This window comes from Mesoplodon densirostris, chromosome 2, assembly GCF_025265405.1.
Source record: "Mesoplodon densirostris isolate mMesDen1 chromosome 2, mMesDen1 primary haplotype, whole genome shotgun sequence".
Taxonomy (NCBI): domain Eukaryota; kingdom Metazoa; phylum Chordata; class Mammalia; order Artiodactyla; family Ziphiidae; genus Mesoplodon; species Mesoplodon densirostris.
This window is the reverse complement of record NC_082662.1, coordinates 63,712,537-63,733,534: the sequence shown is the minus strand read 5'-3', so window position 1 is coordinate 63,733,534 and position 20,998 is coordinate 63,712,537. Positions and strand designations below refer to the sequence as shown.

Genomic DNA, 20,998 nt, shown 5'->3' with positions numbered 1-20,998 from the left:
TGGATTTATCCTTTATGGGACTCTCTGTGCTTTCTGGACTTGATTAACTATTTCCTTTCCCATATTAGGGAAGTTTTCATCTACAATCTCTTCAAATTTTTTCTTTTCTTCTTCTGGAACCCCTATAATTCGAATGTTGGTGCGCTTAATGTTGTCCCAGAGGTCTCTGTGACTGTACTCAGTTCTTTTCATTCTTTTTTATTTATTCTGTTCTGCATAGTTATTTCCACTATTTTATTTTCCAGGTCACATATCCATTCTTCTGCCTCAGTTATTCTGCTATTGATCCCTTTTAGAATGTTTTTAATTTCATTTATTCTGTTGTTCATCATTGCTTGTTTCATCTTTAGTTCTTTAGGTCCTTGTTAAATGTTTCTTGCATTTTCTCTATTCTATTTCCTAGATGTTGGATCATTTTCACTATCATTATTCTGAATTATTTTTCAGGTAGACTGCCTATTTCCTCTTCATTTGTTAGGTGTGGTGGGTTTTTATCTTCGTCTCTTTCATCTGCTGTGTGTTTTTCTGTCTTCTCATTTTGCTTAACTTACTGTGTTTGGGGTCTCCTTTTTGCAGGCTGCAGGTTCATAGTTCCTGTTGTTTTTGGTGTCTGTCTCCAGTGGCTAAAGTTTGTTCAGTGGGTTGTGTAGGCTTCCTGGTGGAGGGGACTAGTGCCTGTGTTCTGGTGCATGAGGCTGGATCTTGACTTTCTGGTGGGCAGGTCCATGTCTGGTGGTGTGTTTTAGGGTGTCCGTGGCCTTATTATGATTTTAGGCAGCCTCTCTGCTAATGGGTGAGGCTGTGTTCCTGTCTTGCTAGTTGTTTGGCATATGGTGTCCAGCACTGTAGCTTGCTGGTCGTTGAGTGAAGCTGGGTGCTGGTGTTGTGATGGAGATCTCTGTGAGATTTTCCCCATTTGATTTTACGTTGAGCTGGGAGGTCTCTTTTGGACCAGTGTCCTGAAGTTGGCCCTCCCACCTCAGAGGCACAGCACTGACTCCTGGCTGCAGCACCAAGAGCCTTTCATCCACAGGGCTCAGAATAAAAGGGAGAAAAAGTAGAAAGAAAGAAAGAAAGAGGATAAAATAAAATAAAATAAAGTAATGTAAAATTATAAAAGGTTATTAAAATAAAAAAAATTATTTAAAAAATTGTTTTAAGTAAAACAACAACAACAACAACAACAACAAAATACGGACGAATAGAACCCTAGGACAAATGGTGAAAGCAAAGCTATGCAGACAAAATTTCACACAGAAGCATACACACTCACAAAAAGAGGGAAAGGGGAAAAATAATAAATCTTGCTCTCAAAGTCCACCTTCTCAATTTGGGATGATTCGTTCTCTATTCAGGTATTCCACAGATGCAGGGTACATCAAGTTGTTTGTGGAGGTTTAATCCACTGCTTCTGTGGCTGCTGGGAGAGATTTCCCTTTCTCTTCTTTGTTCGCACAACTCCCGGGTTTCAGCTTTGGATGTGGCCCCGCCTCTGCATGTAGGTCGCCGGAGGGCGTCTGTTTTTCGCTCAGACAGGACAGGGTTAAAGGAGCCGCTGATTCGGAGGCTCTGGCTCACTCAGGCCCGGGGGGGAGGGAGGGGCATGGAGTGCGGGACGAGCTTGCGGTGGCAGAGGCCGGCGTGACGTTGCACCAGCCTGAGGCACGCAGTGCATTCTCCCGGGGAAGTTGTTCCTGGATCCCGGGACCGTGGCAGTGGCAGGCTGCACAGGCACCCTGCAAGGGAGGTGTGGACAATGACCTGTGCTCGCACACAGGCCTCTTGGCGGTGGCAGCAGCAGCCCCAGCGTCCCACGCCCGTCTTTGGGGTCCGCGCTTTTAGCTGCGGCTCGCGCCCGTCTCTGGAGCTCCTTTAAGCAGCGCTCTGAATCCCCTCTCCTTGCGCACCAGGAAACAAAGAGGGAAGAAAAAGTCTCTTGTCTCTTCGGAAGGTCCAGACTTTTTCCTGGACTCCCTCCCGGTTAGCCGTGGTGCACTAACCCCCTTCAGGCTGTGTTCATGCGGCCAGTCCTCTCCCTGCGCTCCGACTGAAGCCCAAGCCTCAGCTCCCAGCCCCGCCCTCCCCGGCGGGTGAGCAGACAAGCCTCTCGAGCTGGTGAGTGCTGGTCGGCACTGATCCTCTGTTCGGGAATCTCTCCGCTTTGCCCTCCTGTTGCTGCGTTCTCCTCCGCGGCTCCGAAGCTCCCCGCCTCCACCTCCCACAGTCTCCGCCCCCAAAGGGGCTTCTAGTGTGTGGAAACCTTTCCTCCTTCATGGCTCCCTCCCACTGCAGGTCCCATCCCTATTCTTTTGTCTCTGTTTATTCTTTTTTTTTTTGCCCTACCCAGGTATGTGGGGAGTTTCTTGCCTTTTGAGGGGTCTGAGGTCTTCTGTCAGCGTTCAGTAGGTGTTCTGTAGGAGTTGTTCCACGTGTAGATGAATTCCTGATGTATCTGTGGGGAGGAAGGTGATCTCTGCATCTTACTCTTCTGCCATCTTCCCCCCTCCCCTGGTTCTGCCCTCTCCATTTTTTTTGAGACGAGTCTATCCATGTCTGGAAGAGCCTAAGCACAAAAGAAAACTTGTTTAGATTACAGGAAGTACTTATCGCTTTTTCTTCAAAATTGTATTTGAAGTTTTTGTTAGTCTTTATAATCATAAAGAGGATCTGTGATAGCTGTACCAGAGTCTGTTCTAACCACTGCCATCACTTATCACTACAAGATGTCAGCAAGGATGACAATTCTTTAAAGTTCTTTCCCTTCCTCTCGACTCTGAAAGAGAAGTGGCAACTTCTACAAATATAAGTGTTTAGAGTCTTCGTGCACTATCCTAACGGGACTTTATTAATTCCTTAATCAATGTATTTTTTATTTATTCAATAACATTTACCAAGTATATACTGTTTCAAGTACTGTGGTAGAACTAGGGATGCAGATAAATGAAACAGAAATTGTTGTTGTGCGCATGGAGAATGGTAAAACCTGTGACCAGAAGAAGGTTGCCAAGTCACAATGGCTTTGTTTCACCAACATTTATAATTGGTACCTTATGAAATATTACACAATTTTTATACATCTTCTAGATTTATAAGGAGTACCCTAGGATAGTACATAACCCTCATAAACACTGTGAAGTCTTGGCAGTGGTGATGATGCCAAGTCACTAGCTCCCTATATCCCTTTAGCCTTGGTCTTTCCCTCTGGCTTCTGGGGGTAAGTTGAGTTAGATTGCATGAACTAAAATGTTACCCTTTGCATTTCAATGTACTATGCACAAATCCTCTTCCCTTACTAGGGGAGTGATGGAAATAGAGAGAGACCCTGACAAGTGTCCAAGGACAAGATTGGTTTCCTTGAGTCTAAAACTAAGATAAAGAATTACTACTCAGGAAAACTGAGGATAACAAAAGCCAAAGAGGCAACCAAGAAAATCATAGACAGCCAGGACACTCCAGGGTATAAATTCTAGGCAGAGCAACTCCAAGTTTCAAATCTGAAATTCAAGCGTGGTAAGATTAGACTGAGAAAAGAGCAAGGTGCATTCAGGATGGAAACAGAACTGCAGTTGTGTGAAAACAAGAGAATACTTAGAGCACACCTTTGGGAAGAGCTGATACATGGTGAATGGAATTAAGGGAATGGCTTAAAGTATCAGGAATCCAGTGGGGAATATTAAGATGTTGACCATGCATTTATGCTTCTTTATATTAGTGTCTTATTATCAATAGCTAGTGTTGGCAATATCACCCATTTATTCACTGGCTCTATAGGTATTGATTTGTGCAATGCATAGACATCTATTGATAATTCTGGTATGCAAATAAAGACATTGTTCTCTGGTGGGGTTGGAGAAGGATCCCTGAATCTGGGTGCATAGATTGTGCGGTGAACTCTAGGAACAAACATTCAATAGATGTAAGTGGTGCTCTCGAGTTGAATGAGGTAGTGTTTTGATATTTGTGATGTTTTGTCACACAGCTTCTTGTAGTTGTTGTCAGTCTTACAAAGTCTGCCATTTAACCATTTAAGGGAGAAAACATGCTTGCTTCTTTTTATATTTCTGAAATCTATTATTTCAAATCTAATGTTTCTTTCTTTAAACAATGACATACACTAATACACACCATATTTAATGATTTATCTATCAAAAACATGCGTTTTGGGGGTAGCACTTCTTAAAATTATGTCATTTCACAAAAATGGGAATTTACATGTAATATTTTAATATTGAAAATAAGTTAAACCCTTATAAATTTTGTTTTTACAAATTTTTACAATATTATACCTTTTCACTTGTGATTGGCTTCATTTTATACTGCCCAATGAGATTATTTAATTCTGATATAGTAGATCAGTTTTCCCCATACTTTAATTTCTGTTTAATATCCCCCTTTATAATTCAAGTTATATTTTAAAAATTCTTAGATATGAATAAAGATTTTGTCCTCCCTATATTTCAGTAGTTTTTTATGGACACATTTAGGCCTAGATTATCTTCATTGTAAGAATGAAAAATAAGAGAAATAGAAGGGAACATTGAAATGTAATATTATATTAGTGTTTGGAGTCAGATAAAGACACCAAGTTGAGCAAAGAAAATGATTATAAAATCAGATTTTAAGAACATGAATTTGAAGACAACTGCTGCTTTTGTGAGCTTACCTCTGTATACCTACAATAACATATCAGCCAACTATCATCTCAGAAGTATAACTCTCCTCTATCTACAAATTGTGATCAGCCAGAGAAATGACTTAATCATCTATATTCTAAACACTGCAGATTTCAGTTAGCAAAGTCATAGTTACCTGGAGGGCAACAATGCAGCAACTGATATACCCAGACAAGGGAACCCAAAGGATAAAAAAATTTTAACATAGATATTATATATGAAATCCCTCCTCCTAAAATTCACATAGGCCCATTCTTCCTCTGCAGTATCTCTAATAATTAGGAACCTCCTGCCTAATGATTCTCTACTTTCAAATAAACAAAAATTCTGTTATTTCAGAAAGCAGTCTTCTTTTCAAATCCCATTCACTTGGGAATATTCTTTTATCCATGATTATGTCCCTGTATTTTTAATCTGTCACTTTTAGTCAAATAGAATATTTTCTCTGGAATATTAAAAAATAAAAGTAATTTAGTTTGTTTTTACAGCCACTTAACTCTTAGTTTGAGAATCATAAAGTTTTTTCCTGAGGTTTACTAGGTGTGTTATGTATAGTGTATATAGTATACCTCCCCTGGAAACCTTAATAAGTATGGAAACTGAAATATAGCAATGGTTTAATATATCTCCATATTTTTATCAAGCCATCTAGCTTGAAACTTTGAGAATGAGTGTGAGATTTCCCCAAAAGAAAAGTAGCATTTAGTTAAGTGTCAAGTTGCTAGCTTACACTGTATAAAAATCAATATGTAACAAGTCATATTAGTGAATTTCATCTACACTGCTAGCAGGTTGTTGAACTCAATTACAAAAATGTGCAGAGCTTGATTTGATGTGTGAGGAGGTTAGGAGACCACAATCAATTAAAAAGAACACATGTATATCCTGTTCTGGGGAAACAGCTGTTATAGTATCCCTTGTTCAGTTTCTGCTTTTTTCTCTGACTTTACCTCTGAATATAAGAGAACAAAAGGTTTAATAATTCCCCAGTTACATTTGGAATTATTTTGTCAGCAATATCTAATAGGAAGACACACCATCGCTGTTTTACTTGAATGAAGCCTCAAGCAGCTACAATTAAACATGCTGTACCTTTTTTTTCACGTAGCAAAACCATTTGAAAATGGACAATATTTGGACATTTATGGAATTACACGGGACCAGGCTGGAGAATATGAATGCAGTGCAGAAAATGATGTGTCATTTCCAGATGTGAGAAAAGTGAAAATTGTCGTAAACTGTAAGTCCCATAATCTTTTATCAATATAATTTCAAAGAAAAGATAAAATACCTGAGAAATACTGTCTGAAACATATGTTGCTATTTTTAAAGAGGTGGTCTATAGATAAACACTGCCTATTGGCAGTGAAAATGTATACATGTTAGAATATTGATCAAATTGTTTTATGTAACATCAATTGCCCCAAGTAATTCCACAATAATTCAGTTTAATGTTTAGATGGCAGTGTTCCCATTATCATCCTAGTCCCTGGCATTCTAAACTGTGGTATCCTTATCTCTAAAGCATCCTATACTCATGGTGTTATCTTCATTCTCATGGGTTTCACCTGGAGTGTATTCTGACTACATTTAAGTGTGGAATTTCCAATCAAATTTGATGGACATGAAGTGTGCTATTCTGTACTTAAAGAGAAAATCTGTTACTGTGATACTCCTATTATGTGGGTATTTAATTCTATTTAGTTTGGACAACATTGAGAAAATGAAGAAGTAATTTTCCATGAACGTCATTAGTAGGAAATTAGAATATTAGGAGGTACCTGCAGAACCATCAGTGTCATTATGTTATACATTTTCTCTAAATATATTTCAAAACAGTGATGAAAGTCATTTTTTCATTTATCTTATTTCATATCTTATGATTTCAACAGCAATGACTGTGATAGTCTTTACTTTTTAAAAAATATTTATTTATTATTTATTTTTGGTTGCATTGGGTCTTGTGCTGAGTGTGGGCTTTCTCCAGTTGTGGCGAGCGGGGGCTACTCTTTGTTTCGGTGTGTGGGCTTCTCATTGTGGTGGCCTCTCCTGCTGTGGAGCACGGGCTCTAGGTGCTCAGGTTTCAGCAGCTGTGGCACATGGGCTCAGTAGTTTTGGCTTGTTGGCTCTAGAGCACAGGCTCAGAAGCTGTGGTGCACGGGCTTAGTTGCTCCGTGGCATGTGGGATCCTCCCAGACAAGGGCTGGAACCCGTGTGCCCTGCATTGGCAGGCAGATTCCTAATCACTGCACCACCAGGGAAGCCCATAGTCTTTAATTTTCAAAAACAATCCCTTTTAGTCTTTCTTTCAAAAATTTTCACATTGTTTAACTTATTCAAATAGAATATTTTGGGGATAATAGTATTTTACCAAAAGTGTTTTCAAACTATAGCTTCCAATGTGTTTTCCTCCCACTTATACATCTTTCTATATATGGCCATTGCTAATAATGAGTACATTGTATTGTACCATAGATCAGAAGGAAAATTTTCCAAATATATCCCCAAATGCTAAAACTAAACAGTTTTTTTCATATTAATATGAATCTCAGTTTCATGGGTCAAAAAATGACTATCAAAACACTCTAGGCAGTTGAGTGTCTGCCAGGGCAAATCATTGCAACCAACTAACATTTGTCAGTGACTAAGCTTTACATTTGGGGTTGACTCTGAGCAAATGTGCATAATGCCAGAAGGAGGCAGTTTCTGGAGCAGAGTTTCTCATATAATATTCTGAGACAAACTTCCATAGAGCACCCAAGAAGCTTACTAGAAATGGAAATTTTCTGTGTCCCACCAGCCCTACTGAATCAAAATCCTTGAGGTATATGGCCTGGAATTATGAATTTATGATAAGTTCCCATTGAATCTTAGGACTCCTTTTGCAGAGGGTTACTGCTCTTCCCTCTGGAACTCTCTGAAATTAGAGTTAATAAGCAAATAAAAATCTCTGATTATTTTATAACTAACCATGCTTATCTGAATATAAGTCTACAGATTTTATTGTTGGAAGGTTGGGAAAAGAGGTGAAAAATAGGAGTACAAGGGAAATAATATTTTTAGCAGTGAGCACTAAGAAAAGAAAAGGTAGAGTCAATCTGTCAAACAAGCAAGGCACCCACCCTGGAAATTCAGCCTACTTTCAAGCCACCAGAAACAACATATTTCTAAACTCATGTCTCCAATGGGGATACAATTGAACACAAGCTGCCATATGGATTTTCATGGGCCTATCCTCCATGTATAATCGGCACTTTTTTTATGCATTCACACTTTCTTTTCTATCCTTTTTATCTCTCTGACTTTAGTTCATTGTCACTTATTATGTAATCTGATTCTCTTTTTTTTTTTTCCTGGACAAGTGGGTACTTTAGACTGATAGAGGTCAAGTAAGGATGCAGAAATTTGGAGAGAAATCACCAACGAATGAGTCATCATCTAAAGGATTTGTGTGGAGAAAAGAATCCATATATAAAGCAGAAGGACAGAAATTAAGGAAACAGATGTCAAGAACTATGAAGGATCTGCCACAATTTCATGGTTGCTGGCAGAAGACAGAGACAAAGGGCAGTTTATTACTCATAGCGATAGCAGTAGCCAGAGTATTGTCTTACATCTGTTCCCCAAACCCTAATTACTACAGGGTGGTATGATGAGGGCTAGGTGATGCCTATACACACAGTGGGTTTGTGTCATAGCTGAGGCTCCCTGAGCTTAGAAACTCGATTTTTTTTTGTATAATGGCAGCAAGCAAACCTGACCTTTGCCACAGAGGGAGAAATTATCTTTATTATACTGGACTGTAAACAAACCTGCCCTTTGCTCCACGGAGAGAACTACCTCTTCTATCTTCCAAGACTGTTCTCTATACAAACTTCCTTGAAAAGATTGTCAGGAACAAAAGCTGTCAGTGCCTCTGCTCACAAGATGTGCAGAAACACAAGAGACCCACGGAGAATTGTCTTCCAACACAAAATGGAAGCAGGAAAGTTTGAAGCAGAGCCTAGAAACATTCCATCAGTTGAAAAGGGTGCTTCAGTGGCTTTTGCAGGGTTTTAGACACCTAAAAATCAGTAGAAAAGAAAACGTTGTTAACCAACTTTAACTTAAGAAGGAAAACCAGAAGGAAAAAGGGGAAAGTAAAAAAAAAAAAAAAAGGTTAAGAATGTGTTTATTATAGTCATAATACAGACTATGTTTTTCAAGAACTAATTTCAGTTAAAGTACAGTCATAAGTGGAAATATTGGTGACAACACAGTATTAAAAATATTAAGAAAATGGACTCAACAGGATTTTTAAAATGGTTTAAAACATTCAATGTTGTTTCCTGCTGTTTCTCAAATTATACCTTTGATAGCTCACATTTTCTTAAATGTGCCATGAAGAATTGTATTGAATAATTATTGATCAATTAAATTTACATCTCTTGAATCAATATTTTATGTAAGTTTGTTTAGACTTCTGGTCAAGACCTAAAATTTGCCTTAGTTTGGAATAATTTTATCACACGTATACCAGTGATAGCTAAGTAGTGTAGGTGTGTGAGTGTAAGTGTGTATGTTCCTGGTTATGAGGAAATTTGGAAAGTATTAATTTTGTGAATTTACCCCTTTAGAAGCACTATCCATGGATTTTACTGAACTGATTTCCCAAAGGAAATTAGCCAAAACCTACTGAACAAACTTTAGTTTGTCAAAGCCCAAAGTTGAGCACAGTGCTCTATAACAAACACGGAACTTCATGTCCCATGATAACCTGAAGATTCCCTGAAGATAAAATTATGTCAGTTCAAGACAGCCCTTCTTTTCATGGTTATTAATCAATATTGATGGTGCATGTAAAATTGCAGTAGCTTTGTGAGTTATAATTTGAAGAGAAACTTTGTCCCTGTTCCCAAATGGGGTTCAAGATGAAAAGTAATAAATTTTCATAAGCTCTGGTTGACTCAGTTATTTGGTAAGTCAATTTGAGGAAGAGATTTAGGTTCCCCGCAAGTTAGAAATGTTTAATGTTTTAGTATTCATCTAATACCTTTGCCACATTCACTATATATATATATATATATATATATATATATATATATATATATATATAGACACATGTATATATCTCATACATATAATAAATATCATATTTTGCCACACACTTTGTACTTATAGCACTTTCATGTGGATTTCTATTTAATTTAATTAAACAGCACTTTAGTGAAATGATTGGCATATTTGACTTATTTTGTATAGATTGGACTAGGTTGATTGAATAAATAAGTTCATTTTGAGTTATTTACAGAAAGCCTTACTATAGATAGTAAGATTTTATACAAAAGCTTGTTTCTGAGTAGGGAGATTTTGTAGGTGATTATTCCCCTTGTTTTTCTCTGTATTTTCTCTTATTCATTTGTATATGAATATAATATATTCATGAATTTATGATATAATATAGTTATAATAAACATGAATATGTACATTTCTTTATATATTTGAATATATATGTATAGACACACACCTACACACAATTGGACAAGAAATATATTACCGGGCCTCCCTGGTGGCGCAGTGGTTGAGAGTCCGCCTGCCGATGCAGGGGACACGGGTTCGTGCCCCGATCCCGGAGGATCCCACATGCCGCGGAGCGGCTGGGCCCGCGAGCCATGGCCGCGGAGCCTGTGTGTCCGGAGCCTGTGCTCCGCAACGGGAGTGGCCACAGCAGTGAGAGGCCCGCGTACAGCAAAAAAAAAAAAAAAAAAGAAAAAAAAAAAAGAAATATATTACCTACTTACATATATATTACACATTTTTACATATGTATGTATATATATACTTACATATATATTACATATGTAAGTATGCATATATATTTCTTATCAAATTGAAAAACAAACTAAAAAATGAAAAGGAATCATGACAGTTATCATAAACAGACTTTGAGAAATTAATACACATACACACACATAACACGAGAGAGAAAACTTTGAACCAGTTGGTTAGCTAAGCAAGAGAGGGCTAGTGGATTGGAGTTGGATAGATTCTCTGTCTTATTTGCATTTGTATTCCATCCCTGGAAGCAGCCTAGAGGATATTAGTCCCATAATTTTTATTGTTAATTAAAAAGTGGAAAAATGAATGTCCAGAAAGTCCATGGGTTCAATTAAACTGGGAAAAATAGGAAAAGAGAGACCAGGGTCTAAAAAATCAGTAAAGTTGATTCATGGAAACCAAATCTAGAATCTGGAAAATGTAGATGGTATCATAGACTAATCAAATAACAAAGATCTCTATAGGGAAGCAGAATTCCAGATTTAGAAATCAGGAAAGCCTGCAAGACCTCACGCTTCAAAATGAATGTTGCTGGTAAAAGGGGCAGGATTCTCTGATCTTGTGACAGGTTGTATTTTCTCCACTCTATTTATATGTACTTTTCCAGTTAAGAGTAACTCTTTTAGAAATGCGGGCCTTATAGTCAGGTGTAACTTATTTGAACTCTTGTTCTATAATTTACTGGACTTTGAAACCTTGGGAAACCACTTTACCTCTATGAGCCTCAATTTCCAATTCTGTAAATTTGGGGCAATAATAGATAATTTTCAGGGTTTGGGTAAGGATTAAATGAGATGATATACATATAGCACCTATCACAGTGACTGGCCCACCGTTGGCAATTGAAAAAATATACATCTCTCTCTGACATATTTACTCTAGAATGTAAGCTCTATGTCTTAAGGGGTTTTCCTTTCCTTTGTACAATGATGTGTTCCTGTCACACAGAGCAGGACCAGGTTTATAGGAGGAACTCAAAAAATATTTATCAGATGAATTATTTAAAACATTAGCATTCACCAAGTGCGTTACTCTACTAGGCAAAACAGGAAAGAGATAATTAGGTTTGTTCCACAATTATATATTTTTTTCTCCCAGAACAATAAGTAAATGGTATGTTGACTAATTTATTTCTGATACCATTTTTTTAACCAAAATTTTCAGGTGGATTCAATAAAGATAACCTGCCATTTATATAGTGCTTTCACCCAGAAGGAGAAAGCATTAATTCCATTTTTTTTTTACAGATAAGAAAATTGAAGTTCAATGAGATTAAAATACTTCATAACACCCCTGATTTTCAAGGGCGAAAAGACATGAATAAAGGAAAGTATTAATTAACCAGAAAAAATATAGAGTCAACTAGATTAAGGTAAAAAGAGGTCTAGATATTATTTCAGTTTTCGCTCATGTCAGTAAGATCATTCATTGTATTTGGTATCAGAAATTATTTTGCACACACAGTTTCCAGTAAAATAGAATTGAGTACTTCTTCCTATGGTCAAACAGTAAAGATAGTTTTGAGTGCACTGTGAGCTAAGATTTTATCCAGTAAATCACAGGCACATATTTGTACATTATTTTGTATCTGATACATATTCATTTATGCAAATGTACACTTTATCTTCCAATATAACTAGCTCCAGACATGTGGAATAGAATGTACCAATTAGTATAACTTATTACAATTGTATCAAAGCCTGAAATGAGGGGCCAACAGGGAGAGGTAAGAGGAGGAAGAAGATTCTAGGGAAGAGATCAGTTTTCTTAGGCTATTCATAAAGTTTTCTCCAAAACGTTGGGCAAGTTAAGCAGACACATCAGACTTAAGACTAGAAGAAATTGCAGATGACAAATAAATATCACCTTAAATAAAGAGAAAAGCTCAGCATTCGGAATTGGAATTGGACAAAGATACTACCATAGGACCAGAAGAAAAATGAAAGTTATTTGAATTCACAATTATCACCTAAGTTTTCACTTCTGGTTCCATTTTGTGCCCCTACCTTTATTTTCCATTTTCCTCATCTTTTTATACTGCTTATAATATAAGCTACTCTCCTGTTTTTAAATTTCTTGATAAGCTAATTAACACTTACCTGGAACAACTCAGGACATTAAAAACCACATATTTTGTTTTCTTCTAAATGAAGTACTAGTTCATATATAATAATGAAGATTGGGCTTCCATGGTGGCGCAGTGGTTGAGAGTCCGCCTGCCGATGCAGGGGACACGGGTTCGTGCCCCTATCCCGGAAGATCCCACATGCCGCGGAGCGGCTGGGCCCGCGAGCCATGGCGGCGGAGCCTGTGTGTCCGGAGCCTGTGCTCCGCAACGGGAGAGGCCACAGCAGTGAGAGGCCCACGTACAGCAAAAAAAAAAAAAAAAAAAAAAAAAAAAAAAAAAAAAAAAAAGAAGATTTACTTCAGTAAATCTACATTTATATATGTATTTATTTACCTATTTACTTATTGCTTACTATGATACTATCAAGGTCTTAAGGCCAGGGATATCAGTCTTCAAGTAGTTCAACATCTAAGAGAAGAGAAAGACAAAAGAGGAAAACATAGGCAGAACACTCTATGACATAAATCACAGCAAGATCCTTTTAGACCCACCTCCTAGAGTAATGGAAATAAAAACAAAAATAAACAAATGGTACCTAATGAAACTTCAAAGCTTTTGCACAGCTAAGGAAACCATAAACAAGATGAAAAAACAACCCTCAGGATGGGAGAAAATATTTGCAAACGAATCAATGGACAAAGGATTAATCTCCAAAATATATAAACAGCTCATGCAGCTCAATATTAAAGAAACAAACAACCCAATCCAAAAATGGGCAGAAGATCTAAATGGACATTTCTCCAAAGAAGACATACAGATGGCCAAGAAGCACATGAAAAGCTGCTCAACATCACTAATTATTAGAGAAATGTAAATCAAAACTATAATGAGGTATCACCTCACACCAGTTAGAATAGACATCATCAGAAAATCTACAAACAACAAATGCTGTAGAGGGTGTGGAGAACCCTCTTGCACTGTTGGTGGGAATGTAAATTAATACAGCCTCTATGGAGAACAGTATGGAAATTCCTTAAAAAACTGAAAATAGAATTACCATATGATCCAGCAATCCCACTACTGGGCGTATACCCAGAGGAAACCATAATTCAAAAAGACACATGCACCCCAATGTTCATTACAGTGCTATTTACAATAGCCAGGTCATGGAAGCAACCTAAATGCCCATCGAGAGATGAATGGATAGAGAAATGTAGTACATATATATAATGGAATATTACTCAGCCATAAAAAGGAACAAAATTGAGTCATTTGTTGAGACGTGGATGGATCTAGAGACTGTCATACAGAGTGAAGTAAGTCAGAAAGAGAAAAACAAATATATATTAACGCATGTATGTGGAACCTAGAAAAATGGTACAGATGAATCAGTTTACAGGGCTGAAGTTGAGACACAGATGTAGGAGAACAAACGTATAGACACCAAGGGGGGAAAGCTGTGGGGGGCTGGGGATGGTTGTGTGATGAATTGGGTGATTGGGATTGGCATGTGTACACTGATGTGTATAAAATTGATGACTGATAAGAACCTGCTGCATAAAAATAAATAAATAAAATAAAATTCAAAAATTCAAAAAAAAAAAAAGAAAGAACCATGAAGTTGTAGTAAAGTGTGGCAAGTAATTTGACAAACCAATAATAAGGTGCTATGCAATGCTATCATAAAGACACCCTGGGGTATCAGTGAAAGCTTCTAAGAGGCCTTGGCCCTGATAGTGTCTGAAGGATAAAATTGAATTTGATAGATACTAAAAAAAAAAATTTTTTAAAAAAGGAAATAAAGGAGTGAGGCCTCCGTGGCAATAGCAACAGCATTTGCTTAACCCCATAGGAATTGGGGGACAAGGCACTGCTGGATCTGTCAGGCTGCGGTGAGCTGGAGGAGACCAAAAAGGGAAACAGAAAGGAGGATGGGTAGTGTAGAGGAAGGCAGGGCCAGATTCAATGGGAGTTCATGAATTTTCATAGGGAGGCATAGATACAGTGCTTCACAATCAAAGAAGAATAACTTTGAGTTGATAAAACTATTCAGAGACACATCTGAATATTAAAGAAATGTATTTAAATATTTTTATTTCCTACATCCATGGATTGTACTTGGAAGCTTTCTGTTTTGTCATTGCAAGGGTAAAGGAAAAAATTAAAATGACACTATTGAAAACAACTACAGCTAAGAGAGACATGAGGAAATAAGAAATTTGAGGAAAAATCCTTATAGATATTGAGCACTGAATATTAGAAACGTATGGATAATCACCCAGAAAACATTTTTAAATAAAACATTTCTACTCAATAGAACAACATAAATATCTACAAATTAAACCTTTTCTTTTCACCTTAGGACTTTCATGGTATAAAAAGTTCAAATTTAATTCTATGGTTTATATAATTCCTTAGTTGAAGCTAAACTATGTTATTAAACATGCAGTTAAGGAATACATGATTTCTTCTATTGAGGGAAACATAATTGGTCCTTTGTTTTAAATCTAAGACTTACGCTTCAGTTAATGACTAGGGGGCCAAAGCTATTTTTACTTAATGAGTCTGTTACCCAATTTAACTTAAATGTATTCTCTCATACTTTTATCAAGGTTTTGAGAGGAGTTTTAGTGTTAAGGGTCTATGAGTGATCTTTGACTCTTTTGTTCATAGAAAGTCAAAATGTATCTGCAGTAACCAAATGTGCATATTTTTATTCTTCCTATTTTTTTCTAACGGTGAAAGATGAAACAATTTTCTTGCTTTAGTACATGAGCAAGACTTTTTGCTAGATGACAGTCTGTGTTTGTTTTGTTTGTCTTGTTCTTCCTAGGTTGGCACTTATTGCTTCAAAAGAAAAAGATATTTGTCAAGTAATAGATATAACAGAGATTGACCATCAATTAGCATTAAGAAAGTGATTTCTAACAGAGTGAAAATGTTTTAGGTTGAAAATGAATCCACACCAAACTGAAGAAAAGTGATAAAGTCAGGAAAGAAATAACAAATATATTTGTCACACACTTTTGTGTGTGCTTTTGCTTCTGTGATGGTGTTCTCATCTAGCTCCATGCTCTAGTAAGCTGCCCAAGGGTCAAACTCTGAAAACTTCAAGGTGCCTCCTTCTGAATATATTCTTCAAACTGATCTTGAAACAAACATACAGCTTATAAACCCGTATTTATTTAAGTCCAACTTTATTAGCAAATTTCCTCAGTGAGCATGTATATCAAGCAAGATAATTTATAGAATTAAATTCTTTTTTTAATGGAACACTTGAGAGCAGCACAGAATTAATCTTCTTGGGTCTTTTCCACATCATCATGATTGAACTTCACAAGAATTGTCAAGTATTCTCATGTCTGCTCTTGCACATATGTGTGTGTTTTGTGTAAGTGTATGTGTGTGTTTGAAGGGAGTGAAGATTAGGGGAAATATATGGTAGAAATAGTATAAATAAAGGCAATATGTAGAAGACTTAGGGTAGGTAAATTTGGAAAAAGGGGTCAAACTGTTGGGAAACTTCCTTTGTACTTTAGAGCTTGCTTCCCCCATCTCCCCTCTTTCCTTCCTTCATTTTTGTATGCATTTTCTCTTTCTTTCTCACCATCAGTAGCCCATTGCTGCATTTTTCTCGTTATCTTTTTCTCTGTTTGTTTCTTCCCTTTCATTTCCTCTTATTTCTACCCAAATGTATAAAAATACTAAACCAAAATTTTAAAAAACATTTATATAATGGGAATTAGCAATGAATTTTCTTGCCATCTTGGAAATATTTAAAATATACAGATTCCTGAATAACCACACCCCAAATATACTGAATTATTCAGTCTTTATTATATTTACTTATAAATGAATAAATATTTGAAAATTTACTAGGTGATTATAGTAAACATGTATGTTTAGAGACTACAGCATAATGAGTGTAAGACAGAAAGGCTGAAGATCTGAATTTTATTATTTTTTTAAAATTTATTTTATTTATTTATTTTTGGCTGCGCTGGGTTTTCATTGCTGCACATGAGCTTTCTCTAGTTGCATCAAATGGGGGCTACTCTTCATTGCAGTGTGCGGGCTTCTCATTGCGGTGGCTTCTCTTGTTGCAGAGTACAGGGTCTAGGCATGCGAGCTTTGGTAGTTGTGGCTCGCGGGCTCTAGAGTGCAGGCTCAGTAGGTGTGGTGCACAGGCTTAGTTGCTTTGCGGCATGTGGGATCTTCCCGGACCAGGGCTTGAACCTGTGCCCCTCGCATTGGTGGGCGGATTCTTAACCACTGCATCACCAGGGAAGCCCCTGAACTCTATTTTTAATTCAGTTACTTAACCTATTATACAATATTGGACAAAGAAGTTAAACTTCTTAGTATTAATTGCCTCATTTGTAAAATGAGGTAATCATGTCTATGGTGTTCCCTCATTCTGAGATTCTGATGTGCTCCTCTGATACAACTATCTAAGTTTTTTAGGGACAGTGTGGATTCAACTGCAGGCAGACAGGAAGCAGAGGTTTAAAGCAACTGTTTGGCTTTAGTGTCAAATGATTCTAAATAGTCTTATTCTTTTGGTTTGTGAATTCTTTGAGAAGTTATTAAGGATGGTAATTTTGTTCTCTCATGCACTGTTGGCAAATTTGGGCAAACTATATTTTTAACTTTAAAATTGTAATTTCATGGAAAGAGTAAGTACAACAATGGAGAAATAAATTTCAGAGAATTTCAAAGTAAGGTTGCTGTTTATGCAGTGGAATGTGACAGAGGGTAACAGAAACAGGATTTGAAATCAGACAAACATGATTTCTAACCCCAGCTCAGTCACTTGTTAACTATGGAGTACTGGGAAAATTATTTAACCTCTCACAGGCTCAGTTTTCTTACATAAAAAAAAAAAAAGAACAGCAAAAACTGGAGATAATTATACCTACCTTGAAGATTTCTTCTGAGAATTGTGTCATAATATATGTAAAACAACAGTGCGACTAGCACAAAGCAAACAACCTACATTGTAAGTAATAGTATTGATATATAACATGCATCACACTGCCCTTTTTGTTTACATGTCAACCTTCCTTTGTGGCCTGTGAGCTCTCTGAAGAAGGGGACAATTCTTATTCACTTTTGTGCTTGAGGCAGTATGCACATAGTTTTGAGGACAGGCTCTGCAGCTGGTCACCTTGGCTTTGAATTCTAGCTCTGCCACTTACTACTGTGCAAGCTTGCTCAAATTATTAAGCTTTGTGTGTGTCAGTTTCTTCAACTATTAAGTGGGGACTGAGCATTTAACTAAGTTAAGGCATAAAGAAGGTTTAGTGCATATTCATATTATTATGTTTTTCTTTTTTTGGCTGTGTTGAGTCTTCGTTGTTGCGTGCAGGCTTTTCTCTGGTTGTGGCAAGTGGGGGCTACTCTTCATTGTGGTGTGCAGGTTTCTCATTGCGGTGGCTGTTTTACAGCACAGGCTCTAGGCGTGCGGGCTTCAGTAGTTGTGGCACACGGGCTCAGTAGTTGTAGCTTGCAGGCTCTAGAGAGCAGGTTCAGTAGTTGTGGCGCACGGGCTTAACTGCTCCGTGGCATGTGGGGTCTTCCCAGACCAGGGCTCGAACCCATGTCCCCTGCATTGGCAGGCTGTTTCTTAACCACTACGCCACCAGGGAAGCTCAGGACATTTTATTTTAATTTCAGTACCTAACATATTGCCTGGTGATACATGTCTATAGGTTGAATAAATAAATAAATATAATATAAGCACGCATGGAATTTGAAAGTTGATAGTATTGTAAGATCACCCAAGGTCCTTCGTGTTATGGATATATGCTTAGATAGCTTTTGAAATCAGATCACAGAGTTCACAGAAACACTCAAAATGGAATCCTGAAATCCTGATTCTAGGTCTGAGGCTATTTCATTATACCAGCCTGCCTCCATGTAAATCAAAATACGATTTAATTATTTTCAGTAAACTCTGTAAATTTCGGAGTCTTTGAGAAAGATAGCCTAGTCTGAAGGGTAAGGAGACAGTATCACTGTGGGTAATGAGGAAAAGGTTTGAATAATGAGAATATACACAGGTGCTACCTGTCAGAATGGCTGTCACTGAAATAAAGTGAAGAACCGAGAGAATTAGGATTCCAGTGAATAGATAAAACAATCACAGTAAATAATCCTTGGGAATGATACTGCACTCAAAATAGGTTTATTCATACATTGTCTGAAATAAGAGATTTTGTTCAGTAGTGAATGTAATGAATTCTCAGCAACCTACCTGCTTGCTCTACACAGTAAAGGTAACAGCAATGTAAAACCCCCCCAAAATAAAAACAACTCCCCCAAAAAATGCCCACTGTGCTGGGAGCATTAAACAGTTACAGTTTTCATAGGTAAAATGAAAGATGATAAAGTCCTATTTAGAGAACTCTCTGTATATTCCAGGCTTAATGAGGTTATACTTCATTCAGTTTATCAAAAACTTAAAAGTAGTTTGGTGGTAATTTTTATCTTATGCCCACTCCCCAGTTGTTTCAGAGTTAGAGTTAGGGATTCGCATAATATTTCTAGGTTTTTAAATAATATAGTGAGACATATTAGCTTAATTCATACTAATTTTTTTCTTCAATAAATCATACTTTGACCTAGTCCAAACATATCAGCATTCTGTAGCCTAGAACAGATGTTGAGAGTGTTTCCACATTTGTTTCAACCAACTAGTGTACATTGACATGTCAGGATGGAGGAGGTGTATCAGCAATTAGCTGAAGTTCACAAATGCTACATTTGTTAATGCTGTTTCACATTTGTGAGCATATTGGTTTTGCAAACCGTTCTGTTTTTCTCTGTGAGTGTCTAAAGGACTTTGAAGCTCAGTGAAACTCGCATGCAGATGCAGTCTTTGCTAAAGTGTGGCATGAGCTGTTCTGCACAACCCAACAGGAAAAAGATGAATCTGATAATCTATGGATTTTTAGGAGTCAAGTTGCATAACTCTAAGAATCTAGTGTCCTGATAGAATTTTCTAGATAATCTAATGTGGTAGAAATTTCAAGTTGTTTATCAAAACCTATTTTTATCTCCTTCTAGAACACTCCACCCCACTCCCAGCCCCCATCTCTCCCTACTTGGACTACAGTGACTAACCTGTTTAAGGGTTACTTTTGGCCCTGTGACTGAGTTCCAGTGAATGAAATGTGAGCAGAAATGACATGGGCCATTTCCAGGCTTGGCCTCTAAAGCTTCCCATGCTCAGTTCCATGCTTGTTACTCTTCCTGGCTAGTTGGAATAGTAACCCCCCATGGTGATCTGGAAAGCTACAGGTTGAAGAAAACAAAGCTATCATTATCTTGAGCCACTGAGTGATTTTATGCCAAAGAATACTCCTACCTCATTACCTCACTTCACTCCTAACCTTTCATTGATCTGAAACATTATGAACTATTAGGTGAATGAGAAATAACCTTCCTTTTCATCAACTCATTGCATATTTGGGTCTATTTGTTACCATAGCTGAGCTTCTTCTGACTAGTATAATCAAAGATATGGGCTCAAATCTGTATAGATTAGACATTCTTGTCTCATATCTTTCTTATAAAATCTAGCCAGAAGCAATGATTAAAAGACTCCTGAGAAGAGTAAGGAGATAATGGATTTCTTCTTCCTCCAAGATGAAGCATAACCTACTGAATTTATATTTGCAAATTTTGTTAGTCATGGTAAAAAACAAAATCTATGAATATCATGCCTTTGAGGCTTCATATGATTTTGCTAAAAACGTACAACTGGATTCAAAATAGCATCTGGCCATCAACCTCTGATATGAACTTTCCTGACAAAATGTGACTTGGAGACATAGAAAATGGAACAACAGTTGGAAAATCTCCAAAACTTAATACTAACCCAAAGTCAGTATTCAGAAGGCATTTCTACAAAGTAAAAAGCTCATGGAGTTAGAACACAAAAAAACAAACAAACAAAAAACAATGCTATACGTCGCTTAACCTCATGGAAGAAACAGCCCAGCCTTCCTGAAAGAAAACAGAGAACTTAATTTTTCTCCCTGAGCTTCTGTTTCCTGGCTTAGAAACTTCCAGACTTGTACCAAAGACAAAACTGGACAGCCTCCTCCTTGTATATGGTTGCAGTTATGAAGGCAGTCAGAATATTATTCCCTTGCTCCCACCCTACCTTCCTTTATCCACTGGTTCATTGCATTTTATGGGGTATGTTTTCAGAATTTAAAACTTTGTGTGCAGGAAGAGAAAGGAGAGAAGAGTACTAAAACCAGACCATGTTGGGGATTGTAGCTTTCCATTGGTTCCAAGTATTATAATATCAGGAACAAGAGATAGGAGAGGAACTCAAGTTGATCCTGTAAATTGTATTTGATTCATCCTGCTAGACACAGGACGGGGGAGAATAGCTGTGACCATGGTCATGCTCTACACTTTGGCTTAA

At 37.3% G+C, this 20,998-nt stretch overlaps 1 protein-coding gene across 1 annotated transcript in view; it reads left to right on the top strand.

The window, feature by feature from the left end:
• NEGR1 (neuronal growth regulator 1) overlaps positions 1 to 20,998 on the top strand; it is a 920,677-nt gene that overhangs the window by 598,931 nt on the left and 300,748 nt on the right. The window contains exon 4 of the mRNA XM_060084535.1: positions 5,782 to 5,913. Coding sequence (XP_059940518.1) covers positions 5,782 to 5,913 — 132 coding nt within the window. The remainder of the gene's footprint in view (positions 1 to 5,781; positions 5,914 to 20,998) is intronic.